This window comes from Urocampus carinirostris, chromosome 10, assembly GCF_059441175.1.
Source record: "Urocampus carinirostris isolate Australia breed hairy pipefish chromosome 10, RoL_Ucar_1.0, whole genome shotgun sequence".
Lineage (NCBI taxonomy): Eukaryota > Metazoa > Chordata > Actinopteri > Syngnathiformes > Syngnathidae > Urocampus > Urocampus carinirostris.
Genome location: NC_142358.1, coordinates 35,258,918 through 35,283,392, shown reverse-complemented (window position 1 = coordinate 35,283,392; position 24,475 = coordinate 35,258,918). Strand labels below are relative to the sequence as shown.

General features: G+C 37.6%; 1 protein-coding gene and 4 non-coding genes across 7 annotated transcripts in view; 1 reads left to right on the top strand and 4 right to left on the bottom strand.

Annotated features, from left to right (window-relative positions):
* Positions 1-10,348, bottom strand: part of fli1 (Fli-1 proto-oncogene, ETS transcription factor) — a 73,634-nt gene extending 63,286 nt beyond the window's left edge. For 2 of the 3 annotated variants that reach the window (XM_088346141.1, XM_088346142.1), the window contains exon 1: positions 10,181-10,348. In XM_088346141.1, coding sequence (XP_088202267.1) covers positions 10,181-10,198 — 18 coding nt within the window. In that variant the 5' untranslated portion in view covers positions 10,199-10,348. Of the gene's footprint in view, positions 1-9,881; positions 9,960-10,180 lie in introns of those variants that run through there. The other variant, XM_088346143.1, reaches the window with a different exon arrangement.
* A 9,339-nt stretch (positions 10,349-19,687) lies between these two features.
* trnaa-ugc (transfer RNA alanine (anticodon UGC)) lies at positions 19,688-19,759 on the bottom strand. Its single transcript has one exon. It is a non-coding gene; the product is annotated as a tRNA-Ala (tRNA).
* A 1,098-nt stretch (positions 19,760-20,857) lies between these two features.
* On the bottom strand, positions 20,858-20,929 carry trnaa-cgc (transfer RNA alanine (anticodon CGC)). Its single transcript has one exon. It is a non-coding gene; the product is annotated as a tRNA-Ala (tRNA).
* Positions 20,930-21,424: 495 nt separating this feature from the next.
* Positions 21,425-21,496, bottom strand: trnaa-ugc (transfer RNA alanine (anticodon UGC)). Its single transcript has one exon. It is a non-coding gene; the product is annotated as a tRNA-Ala (tRNA).
* Positions 21,497-22,159: 663 nt separating this feature from the next.
* On the top strand, positions 22,160-22,231 carry trnaa-cgc (transfer RNA alanine (anticodon CGC)). The gene has a single exon. It is a non-coding gene; the product is annotated as a tRNA-Ala (tRNA).
* The last annotated feature ends 2,244 nt before the right edge of the window (positions 22,232-24,475 follow it).

Genomic DNA, 24,475 nt, shown 5'->3' with positions numbered 1-24,475 from the left:
ACGCTAAAAGATTCTTGTGCATAGATTATGCCAAGTTTGGAATTCAAAGGCTTCACTGGAAATTTATTTTAAAATGTGTTTGGAATTTTGACGAATGTTTGCTTCAGGAATAACGGAAAAGACACTTGTACATGATCTGTTTTCCCATGAATTAAATTGAATCGGCATAATAATTTCTATATCATACCAGATGGGTTATTCAAAATACAGCATACTTGCAAACTAAACAACATTTTTTCGCTCCAATGCGACACAGATGCTGATGCTTTTATCTTCAAAGAGATCCAAATAAAGTTTATTTGCTCTCTGCCTAAAAAGAGGCTTAGGCTGAAGTAACCTGGCTATGTTCATCTTAAATTCACGGCGCTCATTCAGGATACCTATTTTGAAGGTTTGAATAATTTCATGAAGGAAGTTGTAGAATTTGTATTGCATTGCTTGAATATGTGACAAAGACGTTGGAAAAGTCAAAATATTTTTAGACTACTATAGTACTACTTATATGACATGCCATATACATATGTGATATTTGTTCCAAGTTTTCATTTGAAAATGTGGTTTGTTCTACAAAACTCATCATTATAAGTAATTGACCATTAATAGATTCAAATATTATTGTTGTGAAGTAGGGCGGCGGCTGGATGGTTAGCGTGCAGCCCCACAGTGATTAAGGTTCAAGTCCAACTACCGCAGCCTCCCCGTGTGGAGTTTGCATGTTCTCCTCGTGCTTGGCACTTCGGTTTCCTCCCACATTCCAAAAACATGCATGTCAGGTGTTAATTGGACGGTCCAAATTGTCTATGTGCGCCCTACGACTGGCTGGCAACCAGGGACGGGTGTCACCCTGCCCACTGTCGGAAGATGGCTGGGATGGGCTCCAGCACCCCTGCGACCCTACTGAGGATAAGGGCTGCAGATAATAAATGGATGTTGCGAAGTGAAGATCAAGTAAATGATGACGTTGATTTTCAGTTTTGAAAAAGAGTGCAGTAAAAAAGTATTTGCACTCTTCTAGGAGGCTTTCAGACCGTCAAATTATGTTTTTATCATACAAAGATAACCCAAGAAAATAAATTTCGAATGATTATTGAACAAATAGGGTAATATACTACTGTAAAACCTCTTGTATAACATGCACCCAAACTTTGGGTTCTTTTTATAGGTACATTAGGTAAAATTTGATCGCTATATGGCACTGTATTATCTAATGCGAGCGAAAACCAGTGCAAAATTAGCAGAGCTTGTCATGGTTGCCATGGCGCCCAATTGGCTCTACCCATGTGGCGCCAGCTGCAGCTTGTTGACAGATTGTCTCCCTGTCAGTATTTAAACACTGTCCTGTCAGTCCCCTTTTGTCGGTCCGTTTGCGTATCTCTGTTTTTACACGGCAAGCCCTTTTTCGCCTGACCTGTTTTTTGTTCCTTTTTGTCTCCCGCTATGATCTGTTTCGATCTTGACCACGTCTGCTTTCCCGTCCCAAATTACGACCTGTTTTGATCGCGACCACGTCTGTTCTCCCATCCCGAATAACAATCCGTTTTATATCTCGACCACGACTACTCTCCTCTCCTGGCTTTCGACTTGTTTCCAATCACGACCATGTTTTATCTCTTCTACCTCGGCTACTGACTCGTTTTTTACGTTCCCGACACCGGCATCGCTCGCCACAGAAGTACCACTTTCGCGTTCAGAGCGACCTGCTTCCCGCGTCCAGCAATCCCCGGATCGTGGGCACAACCCCCTACCTTTCTTCTAATAAAATTTGTGAGGAACGTTACGTCAGTGGGTCCTGTTTCCGTTCTGGTCTTGACACAGCTGGACAGCTAGATGCCAGACAAACATGGCGGCAACTATTAGATATGGATTCCGTTATATAAAAGAGTTACACATTCCCCAACCTAGGAAAAAAAATATATTTTTTAGATTACATTGGTATGGTAGTTCATGTATTTTTGCATATTATTCTAATCTTTTTTTGTTTATTTTCATCTTTTTACTGGACCAGCTTGTTGGTCTTGGGGTAAGGCACCTAAGACTTGCAACAATGGTACCAGTTGCCTCCCTGTTTCTCGCTTGGTATTAGGGGTTGAAATTAGGGAGTTTGGTCACCTAATGCATCCTAGCGTCAGGTGTTGAGACATATTAGTTTGGGGAGAACTATCATTGCATCACTTACTTTGCACAGTCGTACGAATGTGCATGGGACCCGAACCTTGGTTAATCAGAATTAAGGCGAGGAGAAAGAAGAAGAATGTTTTTTTTTGTTTTTCTTTTTTTACTGAATGGAGGTTTTTTGTACCACTTGGAAGCATTCAATTTGTTACACTGTCCCTTTAAGGTAAAAAAATGTGCATTCGATATGACTACATTTGTTAGTTTCTAAAAAGTTACTGTGTTGTGGCAAATTCCTTTATAAACAAACTTCAATGCAACCTTTTTTTTTTTTTAAATAATAGTCTGTTGCATGTACCCATACAGGAAGAAGCTAGCCAATCATATTGAAGGGCAGATGTACATTGAACTTATGTTGTTTCTGCCTGGCCTTCTCTGATTCGTGTATCATTGTTGCATTGTTTGTAAGTACAGTATTTGTGCATGTAAAATATGTGTAGGCTTGCTGCAGTCTAACAATGACTTTGGATTATTTTATTGGCCGGAAAAAACGTTCTTGCCAGATATAGCCTGTGAGCCTTGACTTTGACATGTGAGTCCTAGACCATCCATACATCCATCCATTATCTGCGCCACTTGTCCACAGGAGGGCCGCAGGGTGCTGGAGCCCATCCCAGCAGGGGATAACCTGAACTGGTACACAGAGACAGACAACTCACTTGCTCATTCACACATAGGGACCATTTGAAGCGGCCAATTGACCTAACATGCATGTTTTGGGGAAGTAGGAGGAAACCGGAGTGCCCAGAGGAATCCCACACAGACACGGAGAGAACATGCAAACTCCGCACAGGAAGGCTGGTAGCTAGTTTGAACCCATGACCTCAAAACTGAGTCACGTACGCGCTCACCACTCAGCTCTACCCCGTCCTCAACTAAATTATTTTGCATAAATATAACATTTTCTGAAATTGATTTTATGGGATTGTTTCCACTAGTCAAAGCATGACATATAAGAGTCCCCACAAAATATACACGAGCAGGTTCCTACAGCTGAAGGTAGGTTGAATTCAAGACTCTTTAATATTTTTTTAATGCCTTCTGAAATAAGACTTAACACCAATTTGACTAAATAAAATAAATCGAAACAAACAAAACGAAAAAACACATTTCTTGTACTACATCATGGCTTGAACACATTGACTGGCACAGTTTTTAGCCATGGTGCACTGTGAACTTATCCGTCCGAAGTTGCTATGTGTTTTGTGGGCATACCTAAGACATGTGTCTGCTATGAAAGGCCCGACTGAAAACACATCACCGTTTTGATAGTTCTACGATTGTGAACATGCGCTGATGCCACGTAAATAAATCAGTGAATTATAAATCTTATTAAATTGTTTAAGTTTAGACATATATAAATCTTCATGTGATCACATTTTTACAACTTTCTAAAATCAGATTCAAGACATTTTAATGCCAATTAAGGCCTTATTTTTAGAAGAATAAATTCAATACTTTTCAAGGATCTGCTGGAACCCTGTGGCTCCACTTTCTTGTTTACATGAAGCGTCTTGAAGCATCTCAACACCTTTTCCACATGTAGTCCACACGTGTGTCCGCTCGGCACACACACAACTCAACAAACTTCCACCGTGAGGGTGGTGGAGCCCAGAAAGAGGAGGAAGGTGCTCTGTTCCTGTCTTTTGTTTGAGTAGGAAAAGGAAACCCTGTCAGGAAAAGATTGTGTAGAACAGGAAGCTCTCATGGCTTGAGAACGTGTCTTTCTTTAAGTGCGCACAAGGCAGGACAAATGACCACGCCATTTTTCATTCTTAACTTTTGGGCACAAACATCTCACAGGGTTCATCCTGTAAATCTTTTTCATAGACAAATTCAAGCACTTTTTAAGGACTTTCAAAGCCAATCTCTCAATTTATCCAGTACCATTAAAATTAAAAATCTCGTGTGAATTAAGTATTTTACACTTTGACAACTATATCTGCAATATCTGATTTTTAGTCTTGCGTGTGCATCTATCCAGACATGATTTTTAAATCTTGAGTAAATAGGTTAAAATTACTTTAATAAGTAGCTTAGATTTTCAGTTGCAGGAAGTTCTTCCCATTATAATTTATCACTAGGAATGCTAGGAATCTTGAGTAAATATCAAATATATTTTAGGATCTGAACAATACATGTGTAAATATTTTTAAGACAAATCTCTCCCCAAATAGGTGTTGGTTAAAATTACATTATTAGGTAGCTTAGATATTCAGTTGCAGGAAGTTCTTCCCATTAGAATTTATCACTAGCAACTACCTTAACTTTTTGTATGCCCAATAATTTATATGCAACCTATCGAGACATGATTTTTAAAGCTTGAGTAAATAGCAATTATATTTTAGGATCTGAACAATACATGTGTAAATATTTTTAAGACAAATCTCTCCCCGTATGGGTGTTGGTTAAAATTACATTAATATGTAGCTGAGATTTTCAGTTGCAGGAAGTTCTTCCCATTAGAATTTCTCACTAGGAACGCTAGGAATCTTGAGTAAATAGCAAATATATTTCAGGATCTGAACAATACATGTGTAAATATGTTTAAGACAAATCTCTCCCCATATAGGTGTTGGTTAGGATTACATTAATTAGTAGCATAGATTTTCAGTTGCAGGAAGTTCCTCCCATTAGAATTGATCACTAGGAAAGCTACCTTAACATTTTGTATGGCCCATAATGTATATGCAATCCTTTCACTAATACACATAACATAGTTTAGGTGTAGCATGCACCTGTCCTGCTGGGCATGACCCGTAGAGGGCGATGGCGCTTGATAGGTCATACAAACTAACGCCAGCTGCTTTTACTCACAAAGTAGCAATACAATGGCAAAGCCAAGCCACCAGTGAACAGTGTTTGGGTCATTTTAAGCAGACTTGTTGAAAAACATGGCAACAATTCCAAGCATTTACAAAAATTTCACCCACAATACAAGCACTTTTCAAGCATTCCGAGCACCCATATAAACCTGATCTCAATGGTCCTCTCTTCTGTCACAGCCACCATCCGAAATAACAAAATAACCACGTATGGCACAGCATCACATTAACACTCCTTCAAAACACACTCACCACACCCAACTACCACAAAGCTGCTACTAAAAATGTGCCCGAAAAACTAAACATGCCGTTTTCGGCGAGGTGAGCTCGATTTGGTTGCATTTTTGGGGGCTGACACTTGTTGGGAGGTGAGCCAAGAGAGGGACTTGCCATTCAAACATCTGGAAGCATCTGCAGCCATCTGGAATGTGACTGTCTAGAAGGGAAGAGGAGGATGGGGGCAGTAGCCGTTGTTAATTCAGCCCAGCACCCATGGTGACTACCAATTTCGCTGAAAGCAACCTGGGTACGTTAACCACCGAAACAGGGTTCTTACAGCTGAAAGCAAGTTCAATTCAAGGCTTTTTAAGACTTTTTTTAAGGCCTGGTGAAATCAAATTTGAGACCAGGTCGACAAAAACATAAAAACAAAACAAACAAACATGAATTAGAGGCAATTTGAAACAAATGGTAAATGGTCTGCATTTATATAGCGCTTTTCAAGTCAATGAAGACCTCCCAAACCGCTTTACAATGTGCTTCACACTTACCCGTTCATACACACACTCACACACCAATAGCGGCCATGCAGCCATGAGAGGCGCCGACTTGCAGAATGATACACACAAACTCCGGCTTACCCGTAAACTTGTGTATTGGTTGATTTCTCCGGGGCGTTTCCCTTTCAATTTTGCCCCCACGTCAAAGATAAAACAGTTGTATCCATCCATCAACAGTGTAAGTCTATGTTTTGAGCAACCTACGTTTGGGACCATCTTGTCAAATACACTGTAAAATTTGTCTCAAAACTATTCTGTGTTACCAGGGCAACAATTCCAAAGAGTTTTCAACAAAGTTCAAGCAAGTCTGAAGGAATTAGAAACTATTACCCAGTAGTACTAAATAATAATTTAGTAATTTTGAATAAACAGAATCCGCTTGTATAGTAAATGGTGATATTTTTTTGTAATATTTAATTTGTTTGTTTAAATTATATTTTGGTCCATTTGAAAACGTTCTCTCTCAAAAACATGGCTCTCTACAAAGTTTTAGAAAAGGAAAACAATAAATAAAAAGGATGATTACAGTGAATCATGGTTCCTCAGTCAAAACTGGGAGATAACTATCCATCCACCCATTATCTGGACCGTTTATCCTCAGTAGGGTCATGGGCTATGTTGGAGCCCATCCCAGCTGTCTGCAGGCAGAGGGCAGGGGACACCCTGAACTGCTTGCTAGCCACACATTGACAGACAACTCACTCGGTCAGTCACATTTCGGGAAAATTTGGAGCGGTCATTTAACCTGACATGCATTATTTGGATCGTGGGAGGAAACCGGAGTGCCCGGAGGAAACCCACGAAAGTTCGGGGAGAACATGCAAACTCCACACAGGAAAGTTTGATCCCATGACCTCAGAACTGAGCAGCACACGCGCTAACCACTGTCCTGCCGTACTGCCGGAGATAACTGCTATATCCATATAACGCTTCTGCTACTTTGATGAGCATTTTTATCATGAATCATAAAAAATGACTTTTTTACTAGATTGTTTTAGTTCAAAAAATATGTGTTCAAATTTTTAAGACCTTTAAAAACTGGATTGAATACATTTTAATGCCAATTAAGTCCTTATTTTTAAAATAATAAATTTAATGCTTTTTAGGACTTTTCAAGGATCCGCAGGAACCCTGCTTAACAATGACATACTATTCGGCTTTAACATTAGTTTTCAATTGTCAAGTAGTTAAGCTGTGGCAAACTAGTTATATCTATGTCATTTTTTATAAATCTAGTAAAAAAAACACAACTTCACAGGGTAAAAATAAGATGTGTAACTTGAACTGAGCGCTTTCTGAAGTGCGGTTTCAAGTGTTGCAAGGTTGCACGTTGCCAAATAACAGCTTTTCTTAGACAACACACAATTCTACAGAAAAAAATGGTTGTTATTCTCATCTAAAAAAAAAAAAATCCAGGGCAGCGGTCCCCAACAGTTTCTGTACCACAGACTGATCCAAGGATAGTACTAGTGAGAATGACAATAAGACCTAAATCCATTGTGTTATCAGTAGACTGCTAGGGATGTAGATGACATAGGAAAAGGCAGTACCATTTGTCCAATTTTCACACTATTTTTAGTCACAGTACTGTTCTGAAATATATAGATAAATGAAAAAAAGCAAACTTTTTGCGGTATCTGATGATGAATCAGACTTTGAAGGATGTTAAATAAATGCTTTGTTAATTCTATTTTCGTATTGTGTTCATTGTTTACATCGTCGATAAATTATTTTAATCACGACTTAAAATATTCAACAACGTGGTACTGTAAACATAGTGTGATGACCAGGGTTGGGTAGGGTTACTTTAACTTGATTACTTTCAATTACTTTTGGATTACTCCAATACCAAATATGCTAATAAAAGACAAAAGAAACTAAATATGAAGAAAATTATGACTCACAACACGTGGTAAGCTTTCTCTCCTGGCTTTGATCCCTTTTATCTCCGGCAAAACTAACATAAAATGCGACAGAAACAAAATGAAAATAAATCCAAACAGCTTGCCAACATCGTTTTTGCCGTTCCATGTATTCCGTTACTCCCCAAGCCTGCACAAAATTTAGTAATTGTATTCATATTTGGTTTCTTTTGTCTTTTATTACCATATTTGGTATTGGAGTAATCCAAAAGCAATTGAATGTAATCAAGTTAAAGTAACCCTACCCAACCCTGGTGATGACAACATATAATCTAAAACTTTTTCCCATGTCGTCTACATCCTTAGTGGCATAGTGGTTAAAATTAAGTGCTCTTGTCACCGCAGTTCAGGTTTGATTCCACTGCTATCCAATGTTGTGGTCCTCACACCCAAACTTTGAGTTCTATTTTGGATTTTAAAAGATTGTGTTGTATACAAATAAACATGGTATAAGTAAAAAATAAGGTATTTTTTTTTCTTTCTGTGTGGCCCGGTACCAAACGACTCACGGCCCTGTACTGTTCCGCAGCCCGGAGGTTGAGGACCACCGCTGACTTAATGTGAGCACTTTGAGAAATGGGGTTTCGGGTGTTGCAAGGTTGCACGTTGCCAATTAACTGCTTCCCTTAAAGGTGCAGTACGGAATTTAGAATTATTTAACTCGCTAACGCTATATTCTGGCATGTGTCATCATTGCAGCCTCTGTCAAGCTCTGATGCGCTCAAATAAAGTCTTATTTTTTTATCTAATTTCGGGGTTTGGGTTGCGATATGGACTATACTTGAAAAATATATTTTTTAAAGTTTACCATTTTCATGCTACAATAATGAAAAACTGCGGTGACGAGCATGAAGTTACTCTCAAAACCCCCTCCCTTCCTCTCTGCCCTTTCCTCCTACCTAATGTGTTCCGTGGCCCAAACAGCTTTGCTAAAAGTAAGACAAATGCAGATAGCAGAGGCAAAATAAAAAATTAAGGGCCTTATCGTATTAGTTGGGCATTGTTAACACATACTTAATAGGAAAGATATACTACTTTTTTTGAAAGAAACCGTGTGTATTAATTAGCACCACCTAGTGGTAGAAAACATCATTGGGAAAAATATTTGGATTTGAAATATAAGCCACAATACGTGAACTGTCACTCAAAAGTGCATTTTTTTAATATTCGCAGGTGGAGAATTTTGTATTTATTTGGTATAAACTGAGGCTCACCTAGAGGGAGCTAAAATATTTGTCAGTAGGGGTAAAAAATTAAAGAAAACTACCTTCTTTTGTTCTCTTTTTGTAATTTGCATTCAGTTTTTATTCATTGCTTGCTTTTTATCATTTATTATGTTTTTTCCCTTTATTTGCTTATATTTTTCTTTTGCTATTTTTATTGTTGTTTTCTTTTTCTTTTTCCTTTTCTAAATTTTCCCTTTTCTTTTCCCTTTTCTGCTTTTTATTGTTTATATTTTTCCTCTTCCCATCGTCCCTTTTCACCTTCCCTTTCCTAACTGTTGTCCTATTTCTTTTTCTCTTTCATTTGTTTTCTTCTTTGTTGATCATTATTTTTTAGAATATATTTTTCTTTATTTCCTTTTTTGCTTTGTTCTTGCTGTTTTCATGTTCCTTCTTTAATCTCTTTTTTAGCTTTTTCCTTACCTTTTCCCGTTTATGGTCTTTATTTTTTACTTTATTGTTTGTTTTCTTATTTTTCATTCCCTCTTGTTTTATTTTTTCTTTCACTTTTAGTTTTGTTTCCTTTTTAGCAACGTCAAGTGGTCAAAAACACACACTGTCCTTTAAAAGAAAAAAATTATGTTTTGGTCATTTGGAGTCTTTGCAGTTCGTCGTATTTCTTGTGCCTCGTAGCACTCGTTTTCAGTTGCACGACACAACACAGCGACATCTAGTGGTCAAAGATGACACACTGTCCCTTTCGGGAGACATCAGATGACGCAGCCAACGTCAAGACAACACACAACACCCAATTTTAGAGAAAAGGGGTTGTTTAGATCATTAAATTAGAAAAAAACACGCTGCGAGTGCCTTTCTAACCATCACGTTTCTACCACCAATGACAGGCTCCGTTAGTCGTTAGAGTCTCTACCGTTGCGCAGCTCAACTTTCCGCGTGTCCAACTCACATCTCTACACCCCACAACAAGATTTCGATCAAGTCACAGAAAAATCACCTTACCTAAACCATGAAAACACAACGTTTTGATTAGAAAGCGTGAAGTTGGGAGCGCTCCAGATGTGCGTAATTGGCGCGCTCGCTCCTCCGAAATCCAACGTGCGAGTCAAGCGTCGACGCACATCCTCGCGGCGCTCGGAAATTATGATTAAAAAAAAGAAGACCCAAAGGGGGATGGTTTGAAAGCTTTACCGCTAAAGAAAAAGTCCTCAGTGTAGAGGTCCCAGAAAAAAAAGGAGGCGCAACTTTTGGGGAAGAAAAAAAAAAGCGGTCCCCGCAATCCTACAACTCTCCACCCTTACCTTAATAGTTCCGTCCATTTTACGCAACTTTCAGTGGACTCCGACGGTATCCCAAACATGACACGTTCCTTGATTTAATTCCAGCACAGTCCCGGTATGCACGGCGAGGAGAAAGATACTTTTTTTCCCGTTTCTTTTTTTGTCTTTCTTCCTAAATTTGGGAAGTGAAGTCACCGCTTGTTCGCGCTCGCTCGCTCGGTGCTGTTGTTGCGAAGAAAGGTTGAAAGAAGGAAGCTGTGTGTCACCCAAAAGCCCTGCCTTCAAAAAAAAAAAAAAAAAAAAAAAAAGCAGGATACTGTCCCGCGAAGATAAGCAGGCAAAACAATTGAATGTTCGCTCCGTTGTTATGTTTTATTTTTTTTTAACCTGGGAAATGTTTACAGGATGGCTACCTGCTGTGAAACATTTTTCTTTTTTCTAACTTTCTCAAAATGACACAAACGGTTATGTACTTCGACTAAATACTTTTCGCCTAAGCTAAAACTGAATAACTAGTTTGTTTTAGAGAAAGATTAGAACATTATGAAGAGTTTGTGTTATTTCCAATAAATTGCAAAGTTCACTCCTGCAAATAAAAATATGAAAACCACAAATGATGCTCTGTGTTTTGGACAATGTGACACAGACGCTCCCCTACTTACGACCATTTCACGAAAAACGGGAGATACGAACATTTTGTTCGGGATGTCGAAAATATCCAGACATTTCTGTAAGTTAGATTTTGTTTTTTTCACATTTTTCCGAGTACAGGGCATTACTGTAGTGCTTCTTTCCACCGCTACATTTTACCACAGAGGAGGACCACTTGAAGTGCATCTTCCAAAGTTAAACTCAACTTTATTTGTCTTTATAGAGCATATTCCATCCATTATCTGCACCGCCTATCCTCAGTAGGGTTACGGGGGTTCTGGAGCTCATCCGAGCTATCTCCGGGCAGTGGGCAGGGGACACCCTGAACTGGTTGCCAGCCAGTCGCAGGGCACACAGGGACAGACAATTCGCTCTCTCATTCACACCTAGGGACAATTTGGACCGGACAATTAACCTGACATGCATCTTTTTGGAAGGTGGTAAACGTCACGCAAGTGGGTCCTGTTTCCGTCCTGGTCTAGACACTAAAAGTTGCTCATTCAACAACCTCAAAATGGTGTACCCTTGTTCAAAACGACCCGAGGATTGAAAGATTGGTCCAGCTTCACCCCAGTTTGGGTTTTTTTTAGATTCAAGTGTGTTTTCTTCAAACTTGGGTCATATCTGACTACTAAAACCACCTATGAAGCAATTTTCTTTTTTTTTTTCTCTTTTTTTTTACTTTCCTAAAATGACACAAACTGGGGAAACGGTTATATAACGCGATAAATTTACTTTTGACCTAAAAGTGATGCTCTACGATTCGGTTTAAGAGAAAAATGAGAAAATTGTAAAGAGTGGGTTTTAAATCAGCTGAAGCTGACAAATTGGAGAGCTTGTTGCAATATTTCTTTATGTTACAAGCCGTGCACGTCAAGGTGAAGACTTTCCTGCTAGGTCATAAATCACAAAAAAAAAAAAAAAAAAAAAAAAAAATCTGCTCTGCACGTGTGTGGCGAGGAAATAAATTTAACCGTCTTCATGTGTTTTGTTTTTTTTTTTTTATAAATGATTTGTGAAAAAATGTATTGTGTTCTTTTAAATCCTGAGCAGTCAAGTGAATAGAATATCGGATGCGATTAATCACATATTTCTAGAGTTACCTCAATGTTTATCGTCCGTGTCATTTTTTTTTTCCCTTCAATTATTTTATCTTATTTTGTTTTAAAATTCATATTTTATTATCTATTTTTAAGGTTGCCTGGCAACTAAAAGATTGGATTGTGATTTAGCACAACCATTAACAGTTAACTATAGATACTCCCCTACTTACGACCGTTCGACTTACGAAAAAGGGTAGACACATTTTTTTTTCGGGATATCAAAAAATACTTTGAAATTGCTGTAAGTTAGATTTTGTATTGTGTACACCTTTTTCCGAGTAGAGGACAGAACTGTAGTGCTTCTTTCCGCCGCTACCGGCGTGTGGCGCTGTGAGAGGTCACCCAGAACCATTCCAAAGAAGAAACCAGGCTTCTTCTTCCTAGTTCATGTGTAAACATACTATACGGCATCTCTAGCGTGCTAAGAAGTTTGACATTTTTATTGGTAAAAATCTCGTGCATCCATTAAATATGGTTGGTGTGAAGTGTAAAGAAGAAGCGAGCCGTTTCTTTTAAAATGAAAGTGGAATAAGAAAGCTTGATGCGGTTGAGAAAATAGTTGGATTGCTTTTTATCGGCCATGCTCTAACACGGAGGACGACCTCTTGAAGCTTATCTTCCAAAAGTAAGTTGAACTTAACTTTATTTATCTTTATAGAGCTTATTATTTTATGTAATGTTTTATTTTTAGTAAAAAAAACATACAGGTTACTTATACAAGCCTTAAACATACTTACATAAACCTTAAACAAGTAGGGCAGCGTCTGTACAAGTTCACATATCTCAAAAAGAAAGCATATTTTTTTCTGTCAACTAACTTTACATAATTATTCTGAAATTCATTTTGAAGTTTGGATTTTTTGTAGAAAAAAAGGATGCCATTAGTAATGTAAAGCTGCCAAGTGATTGAAATATAGAATCATGATTAATCCAATTTTAGTAGTTAACTTGATGATAATCCCTTTCGTAAGAATATAAATACATCTGTTTCAAATTTTCCATTCAATTATTTTACCTTATTCTGTTTGAAAATTAATTTTGAAATGTTTTTTTAAAGCTGTCAAGCAGTTCAAATATTGTCATCTTTCTACAGTTAACTCATAGTTAATCGCATATTAGAATATAAAATATATACTTCGATTTCTCTTTCCTACAAATATTTCACCTTCTTTTCTTTTAAAATTACTTTTGGATTCTTGATTCTTGAACCCATCAATACATTTAAATATTGAGCTGTGATTAATCACATATTTTCACAGTTGACTCATAGTTAATCGTTTGTGTATAAATGCAAACAAATCTTATCTCTGTTTTGTTCCATTGTTTTACGTAAATCTGTTTTGAAATTAATTTTGAAGCATTAATCCTTTGTAGAAAATGATGCCAATAGAAATTTAAATCTGTCAAGCAATTAAAATACGTGATTAATCATATAATGTCATAGTTAACTTGTAGTTAATCGCTTGAGTGGAAATAAAAAATATCTATTGATTCATTTCACCTCTAAATATGTTATCTCATTTTGGTTTGAATTTGCTTTTGAAGTCTTGATTCTAAAATCTGTCATGGCATTAACATATTTAATTCAGATTAATCAAATATTTTAGCAGTAGACTCATAATTAATTGCCTATGTAAAAATGCAAACAAATATGGCATCCTTTGTTTTTATTTGATTCTTTTTCGAAATTCATTTTGAAGTCTTAATTCTTTGTAAAAAAAAAGATGCCAATAGAAATTTAAAGCTGTTAGGCGATTTAAATATGTTTACGTTTCCATAGCAACTTGTAGTTACTAGAATATGCAAAATACACAAATTATATCCCCTAATTTTTAATTCCTTCAATTTTCTTTTCTTATTTTCTTTTGGAATTACTTTGCACGTCTTGATTTGAAAAGCGATCAAGCGATTAAAATATGAATCAAGATTTATCACATCATTTCATCGTTAACTCCAAGTTAATCAAATATGTAAAAATGCAAAACAAATATCTGATCATATTTTTGACCCATTATTTTATTTGCTTCTGTTTCAAAATTAATTTTGAAGGCGTAAAAAGAAATCATGACAATAGCAATTTGAAGCTGTCAAGGACAAAATATGAGATCAACTATATGTTTCTGTCAGGGGCCGAAAAGGAGGAGAACCCAAATGCGTGACGATTCGCACACAAGCTTTTATTTTACAGGAAATGGGGCAGTCATGCACGTTAACCTAAACGTCAGTGGTTCGGCGATCGTTGGGCGGAAGACGTAAGGCAGCAGCCTGGCGTGGAATGGCAGGAAGCCAGAGACAGACGAGATCGATACCAATAGCATGAGCAGATATCGGACAGATGAGGTTGATACCAGACAGGATGGGACAGACAGGATGATATTAAAACTGTATGTAGAAATTAAACAATACAAACTAGACGGGAACAAAACTGGAGATCGATATCTAACAGGCAAACATAGACGGGACGAATACTGGACAGGAAAAACAAGCAGGAAACCGGACAGAGTCAAAACCCACCTCTTGCGGGGGCAGAAGTTCGTTGACGGACTGACAAAGGGTGAGTGAGAGTACTGAGCTTAAATAGAAGGGAAGCCAATCTGTCAACGAGCTGCAGCTGTCGGGGCCAATTGGGCTCAGTGGCAACCGTGACAGTTTCCATAGTGAACTCGTAGTTAATAGCATATGTGAAATGTACAAAAACATCCTTTCATTTTCATTCATTCCAATTATTTAATCTCATTTTGTTTTGAAAATACTCTCGAAGTTTTTATCGATAAAGCTATTGAGCCATTCAAATATTTAATTAGGATTATTTGCATGATTCAGCAATTGACTCATAGTTCATCACATATGTGAAATGCAAACGAATATCCAATATTTTTTTGAATGTCCTATAATTTGCACTAGTTCTAAAAAACATTTTGAAATCGTAATTTTTTTGTTGGAAATGATGCCGGTGTTAATGTAAGGCTGCAAAGCAATTAAAATAACGAATTGCGAATAATCACATATTCACCATAAACTCACAGTTAATTGCATATTATTTTATCTCATTCTGTTTTTTAATGCCTTTAGAAATGTAAGCCATCAAGTGAAAAAATAATTCTGTCCCATTATTTTATCCAAATGCTACACAATGCTTTTGATAGCATGGGACTTTTCGCTTAAATATTTTTTGGTTTATCCATTTGATATTATTTTCAATTAATTTGCCTTAAATAAAGACCTGAGATATAAAACCTTAACCATCCACTGATTTTGGGTGTGTTTTTTCTCGAAGTTGCACAGTGGACCCATTCAAACACTCTCGCAGACCACGTTTGGCCCTTGAACCGCATGTTCATAAATCTGTGTCTCCCTAATGGTGAAGTTTTCCTTCTTGATGTAAGTGCTGGAGATTGCTGATGAATTTTCTTTTGCTGCCAGCTTCGAGGAGGAGACAGCGCCATTGGCAGCAGGGCCGGTCTGTCTGCCCCCCTCTTGGGGGTCTGGCGGGTCTCAGGGCCCCACCCTTGGGACTGCCACATCTGGATCCTGCTAAGGGTCAAGGCTTCTCCTGCCTGAGGCCAGCTCAGACTTGTATAATTAAGGGAGACACCTTGTTTAACTCTTCATTGACCGCTTTGATTCAGGGTCTCTGTGTAGGCAACAAACTTAAACCATTTGGTACAGAAGCCATAATCGAGAATATTTTATGACTGCCTTTCAGCATATTCAGCAATATCAAATGAAAATGCAATAGTCAATTGACAATATATGGTGTTAAAACTCACTGGATTAAGAAAATATATCATAAAATGAGAATCTACATAGCTTGACTTCAAGATGCTAAAAATGTAGGGTAAAAATAGCCCAATTTAGCAAAATAATCCACTTTCAACCTCCCTCACAACTTTTTAGTCTAATTGTTGGGTCATTTTTTCCCAAACAAATCTCAAATTTCAGTCCTATAAGCCAGTGGTGGGCAATCACCGGTCCGCGGTCTGCGGGTCGTCTGGTCCCAAGACATACAAAAAGAATTAAAGTGGCCTCATGTTTTGCTTCTACTGTATTAATTAATGTATACACACTTCTTTGGGGGAATGAGCATTATACACAGGGATCTAAATTGGTATATTACAGTATTCAGGGTTGGGTAGGGTTACTTTAACTGGATTACTTTCAATTACTTTTGGATTACTCCAATACCAAATATGCTAATAAAAGACAAAAGAAACTAAATATGAATAGAATGACTAAATTTTGTGCAGGCTTGGGGAGTAACGGAATACATTGAACGGCAAAAATGATGTTGGCAAGCTGTTTGTATTTATTTTCATTTTGTTTCTGTCGCATTTTATGTTAGTTTTGTCGGAGATCAAAGAGATCAAAGCCAGGAGAGAAAGCTTACCACAAGTTGTGAGTCATAATTGTATTCATATTCAGTTTCTTTTGTCCTTTATTAGCATATTTGGTATTGGAGTAATCAAGTTAAAGTAACCCTAACCAAACCCTGACAGTATTTGACCAATGATTGATCAGTCGACAAATACCTCTGACCACATTGTTCAGGATTGCATGCAACGCGAATTAAATCCTAGATTGACACGGTAAAAACACCGGATCCTATTTCTTAGACCACGATTGTAAGTAACGTAGGAAAAAGTATTGTAATTCTAATCATCACACTGTTTTTACTCAGGGCAGCATGTTGTACAATTTTGTAATGGAAAATAATGGGAAAGAGTTCTGCTGAAACAATGTTGTACAATGTGATATTGTGGGTAAAAATAGTGTGATAATAATATAAAACAAAATATATTGCTTTTTACTATGTCATCTAGATATCTAGTATTATAGTGATTGCACAGTTGATTTATGCTTATTATTATCATAATTATTATTAGTATTGTTATTATTTTTTATTATTATTTCATTTTCATTATTATTGTTATTTTCTCGTTATCATTAATGCTATTATTGTAATTAGTGCTTTTATTGTTAATAATGTTAATATTACTAATTGTCTTATTGTCTCATTTTATTTCACTCCAAAATTATTACAATCTCATCAATCAAGTCACCACCTAGAAACATAATTTGGGTTGCATAAGATTGGTCTGATCCATTTGGGTTAATCTGACCCAATATCATGGTTGTTTTGCATGAACAACCACCTTCCACCCTACAAAATGTAGCTCATATTGTTTGAAAATCACTCAAAAATGTGTTAAAAAGTGCGTCAGTCACATAAAACCTCAGAAATTATTTTATTAATAATAGCAAAGCTAACCATTTTCTTAAGAAATCACAACATTTGGACACCTCAAAAAATTACCAAACAACCGCAAAAAAATGATGCCTTATCTGAAATAATTCACAAAATAAGGTATTTTTGTAAACATAAATAAATAAATATCAATATATATTTTTTAAAGCAGGAGTATTAGGTTCAGAACAACACCACTTCGTTTCTAGAAAATGCCTGCAGGGTAGTTGTTGCGAATTGTTCCATTTAGGACCGAATTGATCTTATTTGACCCAAATCTTAGTGGATCTTTTTTGACAAAACCTATTCAAACTGGGACAATTGACCCCCTAAAAAGAGTTCTTAATGAACAAAAATATGTAAAGTTAAAAAAGCCGCCCAGCCCCCAAATAGGTCATCGTTTTTGAGACATCCTCAAAAATTACGCGGCTATGTCGAAAACAACCCATGAATTCAATTGACCCAGATATAAGATTGGTCCACTTTTGACTCGATTTGGGTTATTTTTGATCCAAAGGGTTTTTATTTTTATTTTTGTTTGGTTTTTAGATCTAAGCAATCCTACCAACAAGCCATTTCCTTCTGACATGTCCCTGTGTCTGGGGGTCCGGGCTCCTTCCCAAGACCATAATTAATACGGCGGTAACAAACATTTTGGAAGGGCCAATAAACAGACTAGTTTACTCAGTCAGCCACAAAACATCTGGCTCGCACTGCAAAGAGTCGGCCAGCAAACCATTCTCTCTTATGAGCATGCGCCGCCGGGACTTCCTCTGAATGGCAAGAGTTGTGGAGGGGGCCCTTAGCCCCCTTTGGTGTAGTGTTGTAAGTTGGTCTTGGTTTCACATGAAAAACATTGGGTTTGCAATTTAGGGGGATTCAAAATGAGGGATGCCCATGTATATATACCAGATATTGATCAGCCCGATACCTATTCTCACTTTTAAGTATCCATGCTCCCAACAACAGCTGGTATTCTCAAACATTTATTTTCAGAAAATAGATTCATCTTGACAGCTCTGTGGTTTCATCATTGTGGTGGTAATAACAATTTCATGTGTTTGTGGATCATTTTGGTGAATTTAATGTGAGCAGTTTGTCATTATTTTGATTTTCTTACATCTGTTCCGTTTCTTGTTCTTTAATTACAGTATGTTCATGAGTGGCCTTTACCTATTAGCAGCATGCTTTGGAATTAACAGGAAAAAAAAAACAATTGAGTTGAGTAAATATAAATATTAGAAGATAAACAGTCTTAACAGTCTGAAATGAAGAAGAATCTTGAAGTGCACCACTCATATGAAATGCTAGAAATAAAGTTTTTCACAATAAAGTAGAGAGCCTGGATATTGAACCCAGGACTTACCATTGGCAAAATATACCCGGTACCACTCAGCTAATTACCCAAGAACAAGAAGAGAGCTACTCATTTGCGCAAAGGGCACCCAGTTTGATACGCATTTCTAACATTAAAGCTTGTCTTGTTATTACTCTGTTATTACTATGTTATTACCAGGTTAATTATCATAAACAGGGTTAAATAGAATCAGTCAACCACTAATATAAATCATTTTAATAGAAAATCCCAAATGGCCCAGCACTGGTGAGCCAATTTCAGAACAGGTTTGCTGGCACCTCAGCTGTCTTCATGGGGGACCCTGGTGCCTGCATATACCACATTTGAGACCCCTGATATAGCGTCTGGCCCATAAAAGAATGACATCAGTGGACCAAAACATGAAATGGAGGTACACTTAACATAGAAACTATTTAAAAAAATACATTTTCACAGGAAAGAGGATATAAGGTGCATACTTATTACCACTGAGCTACTGTCTCTGAAACAACAATGCTTATTGAATGGAGTAAAATAGCATTTAAAAAATTAATGGAGAAACTGGGGATTGAACCGATCACCTTATACATCCATAAGAATGCAGCCACCCACTGAGCTACATACCCACATAGAACTTCAATTTCAGAGCATGGTAGACAATCCAGGGTTAAAGGAAGAACTCTATTTTGGTCTATGGGCCAAAAAGCAAGCCCACCAGTGTTTCTACCTTTTTGAATAAACTCAACATTCTAAAATGGAAAAAGCTACAACTACACTTTCCTGAAAAAGATTAGGTTTTTGACCTTTTCCGTGGGCACATCAAGACTTTTATTTTGTTCAGTTGGGAAATTGTTTTACCTTTTTCATCTGCCAGACACAAATCACGCCCCTTATCAAGGTTATGTAGCTCAGAAGTGTAAGGTCTTGGGTTCAGTCCTAGACAACAATGCTTATTGAGTTGAGTAAAACAAGATTTTCAAAACTAAAGAAGAAGCTGGGGATTGAACCCAGGACCTTACACATGCGGAGCATACACTCTACCTCTGAGCTACATCCCCACAACAACAATGTATTTCAGAGCAAAATAAAAGAAAAGGGATTGAACTAAGAACCAATTTGATATTTGGCCCACAAAGTAAGTCTATCGGTGTTTCAACCTTTTTGGACATACTTAACAGAAAAAAGTATTTTGTTGGAGAAGCTGGGGATTGAACCCAAGACCTTATACATGCAAAGCATACGCTCTACCACTGAGCTACATCCCCTGAGGAAAAGTTTATTTCAGTGCATAATAGAGCATTCAGGATTGAACTAAGAACCAATTTGGTCTCTAGCCCACAGAGCAAATGTATCGGTTCAACATTTTTGGACAGACTTAACAAACTGCAATGAAAAAAAAAAATCTTGGGGTACACCACCCTACCCTAGAAAATATTAGAAATATAGTTTTTCACTCTAAGACTCAATTAACTACTAAAATAAATCATTTTACTACAAAATCCCAATGGCCAAGCACTAGTGAGCCAATTTCAGAACATGTTCGCCGGCACGTAAGCTGTCCTCACAGGGTACCCTGGTGCCTGCAGTCACCACATTGGAGACCTTTGATATTGTGTCTGGCCCATGAGACACATCGGTGGACCAAAATATGAAAGGGTACTATCTTGAGGTACACTTTTAAAATACGTTTTCACAGGAAAGTGGGGATAAGGTGCAGGTTTTTTCCTGCTGAGAGACTTTCTCTGAAACAACAATGCTTATTGAATCGAACAAAATAGCATTTTATAGTTTATTGGAGAAGCTGGTGATTGAAAGCTTACACATACGTTGCAAACGCTCTACCACTGAGCTACATCCCCATTGAAACCCTCAAATTCAGAGCGCTGTAGAAGATTGAGGAATGCATTTCACAACTGATTGGAGAAGCTAGAGATTGAAGCCAAGACCTTACACATGCAAAGCATACGCTCTACCACTGAGCTACATCCCCATTTGGTCTCTGTCCCACAAAGCAAGTCTATCAGTGTTTCAATCTTTTTGGACAGACTTAACAGACTGAGTTACTGTCCCTGAATGCTTATTGGATTGAGTAAAATAGCATTTCAAAAGCGATTGGAGAAGCTGGGGATTGAACCCAAGACCTTACCTAGCAAAGCATACGCTCTTCAGATGAGCTACATCCCCACCACAAGCCTGTGTTTCACAGCATAGCAGAAGACTGAGGACTGAACTGAGAACCAATTTGGTCTCTGTCCTACAAAGCAAGTCTATCCGTATTTCAACCTTTTTGGACTGACTTAACAGACTAAGTTACTGTCCCTGAATGCTTATTGGATTGAGTAAAATAGCATTTTAAAAGTTATTGGAGAAGCTGGGGATTGAACCCAAGACCTTACACATGCGAAGCATACGCTCTACCACTGAGCTACATCCCCACTACAAACCTGTTACACAGAGCAAGTCTATCAGTGTTTCAACCCTTGTAAGACATACTTAACATACTGAAATAAAAAAAACAGATTTTGAGGTACACCATCCTAACCCTAACCCTAGAAAATACTAGAAATTAGTTTTTCACTGTAGACTCTGTCAACCACTAAAATAATAATTTTACCAGAAAATTCCAATGGCGCAGTGCTGGTGAGCAAATTTCAGAACAGGTTCACCGGCACCTCAGCTGTCTTCATAGGGCACCCTGGTGTCTGCCTTTATCACATTGGAGACCTCTGATATAATGTCTGGCCCATGAAAGAAGTACATATCTGGACCAAAATATGAAATGGAAATATCTTGAGGTACACTTATCATAGCAAATATTTTTAAAAATACATTTCACAGGAAAATGGAGATGAGGGACATATTTTTTTTACCGCTGTGCTCCTTCCCATTGAAAACCAATTATTTTGTCGAGTAAAAACAATGGAACTAAGTGGAGAAGCTGGGGATTGAACCCAGGACCTTACACATGCAAAGCATACGCTCTACCACTGAGCTACATCCCCACAAAACACCTTCACCTCAGACTATAATATACAATTTAGGATTTAAATAAGACCTTTATTTTGGTCTCTGGCCATCAAAGAGAGTCCATCATTGTTGCAACCTTTTTTGGACAAATCTTGAGGTACACCACCCAAACCCTAACCCTACAACTGTACTACATCTACTCGATAAGTGTGAGTGTCTGACATATAAAAAAGCCACCCCAGTCCACCAATTGAAACAAAGTGCACTACCCAAAGAAAATGTTGAAAACATAAGCTCGTACTATAAAGTAAACTATACTGGTGATTGAATGCAAGACCTTATACTTAAAATGTATACTTTCTACCACTGAGCTACAATTCCTTGATAACATAGAGATTGTGTGTCTGACAAATGAAAAATGAAAGACTTTGTGTCTGAGAGAAATACTTTGTGTCTGAGAGATTACAATGGTAGGGCAATTTAACAATGGCAAAAAATAAAAGTCTTGAGGTACACTTCCCACAGAAAATGCAAAAAACCTAATCTTTCATAGGAAAGTGGAGTTGTAGTCTTTTCCATTTCAGACTTAAGTTTTTCAAAAAGAGTTGAAACACTCAGACTTGTTGGCCAGACACCAGAACACAGTTCCTATTTAAATCTTTGCTTCTGTAGTATGCTCTGATATTGCTGTTCCTTGTGGGGATGTAGCTCAGTGGTAGAGCGTATGCTTCGCATGTATAAGGTCCTGGGTTCAATCCCCAGCTTCTCCACTGATCTCCCAAATCTTATTTACTCAACTAAGCATTGTTGTTGGGTTTTGAGCAAAAGCATATTCTCTACATCAGAGCTGCATCCCCGTGATAAGGTGCAGACTTTGTATCAGGCAGATGAAAAAGGTTTTCCAATTTGACACTTTTAATTGTCATGATGACTCATGACTTTCACCTATGCCCGCACGTTTGGCACCAGCTGCTGCTGGCTACCTGATTGGCTCCCTGTCCTATTTCCCTGTCAGCAAATCTCTGTTTCTACCAGGCAAGCATTTTGACTCTGCTCTACGTTTTGCACCCGTTTTGCACCCGTTTTGCACCCGTCTGTTCCTGATTTCCACGTTTGTCTCCGGCTACAACCTGTTTTGTAACCCTGACCAATCGAATACAATTCCTGAGGTACCCACAAAGACCAAAATAGGATTCTTAGTTAAATCCTGGATTCTCTACCATGCTCTGAAATGGTGGTTTTTTGTGGGCATGTAGCTCAATGGCCGACTGTATGCCATGCATGTGTAAGGCCTTGGGATCAATCAGCTTCTCCACTAATTTCTAAAATCTTGTTTTAGCAAACTCAATAAGCATTATTGTTGGGTGTTGAGCCCAAGACCTTGCTCTTGCAAAACCATATTCTCTACCATTGAGCTACATCCCCATGATAAGCAAAATGTTTTTTGTCCATTGTCAATCAATGGAACATTCTGAAATGAAATCTTGGGCTACACTTTTAGCTGTATGAGTAGCTTGTTTTCATTGAGTTTATTTTTTGTGTTTTTAGTTTTAATTTAACTTTATGATTTCTCATTAATGGTTTTTTTTTGTCCCCCCTATTCCAAGAGATGTGGATGAGCTGAAGACAGAAAAAGCATAGGCTGTTGCAACTATTGATAATGCAATGCTAGGATGTTTTTGGCAAAAACTTGACCATCAGCTTGACGTGTGTCGAGTGATCAATGATGCTCTCATTGAACATCTTTGAGCATTCCATGTAAACATCTAAATTACAAGATTTCTGAAATTACCAGATTTGTCTTCATACCGTTAATAGTTTCCGAGATACTCTGTGTCAAATTGTGCCCAAGACCCTGTATTTATAATAGCTTTTTTTTCAATCCACAGTGAACATTTACCTATTTTAAACCTTCAACTTTTTTATAAAAAACGAAAGTCAAGCAACACAAAATCCCTAAGTACAGACAAACTAAAATTTGAATCCCCTAATTTTCAGTGCAACAGCAGCTGAACTATGATATATAAGACTTTCAGCTTTTTTTGTACATAACAAGTTTAAAATTAATACGGGATCCCTTAAAAACACATAAAGCATACATATTCCACCGATAAGAGAGAGGGGGTATCTAGAAGGGAGCCGGCTACCCACCAATCACTCACTTATAGGAGCCGGCTCACAGAGCCGCTACGTTCATAAAAAATACATCACTGCTGTAAATGGTAAATGGTCAATTCTCTGCATTCACATCGGGCCTTTCGAGTCACTGAATACCTCCCAAAGCACTTTACAATGTGCTTCACACTTACGCTAGCTTGCTTTGTATCTAGCTTTTCTTGTCGGCCTTCTTTCCTAATAGTTTTCTGTCTTCCTCGTATCCTTTCTGTATATCTAGCTTTCCTTCTTTGCAGTTTTCTTCCTCGCTTTCATGATACTTTACTTTTTACACTTTTTTTCTATCTACCTTTCTTTCTTTGTAGTTTTCTTGCTAGCTTATTTTTCTAGATTTATTTATTTGTAAAAAAAAATGTAGTTTTCTTTCAATCTTTTTTGCTAGCTTTCTTTCAGGCTTTCTTGCTAGCCTTCGTTCTTTCTAGCATTCTTGGCAACTTTCTTTCAGGTTCCTTCCTCAGTGACTTTTTTTCTTTCTGTCTTTCTTAAACATGTTATATTAGATTTTATATCTTTCATATTTTAATCAAACTCACACACAAAAAAAAACATGAGAGTGTTAATTGTTTTCCAATTTGACACCATTAATTGTCATGAAGACTTATGACTTTCACCTGTACCCGCTCGTTTGGCACCAGCTGCTGCTGGCTACCTGTCCTATTTAAGCCCAGTCCTTTCACTAGCCTGTTGTCAGTCCGTCAGCAAACCTCTGTTTCTACCTGGCAAGCACTTTGACTCTGACTCCCGTCGGTTCCACGTTTTGCACCCGTTTTCCACCCGTCCGTTCCTGATTTCCCCGTTTGTCTTCGGCTTACGACCCGTTATTGATCCCGACCACGTTT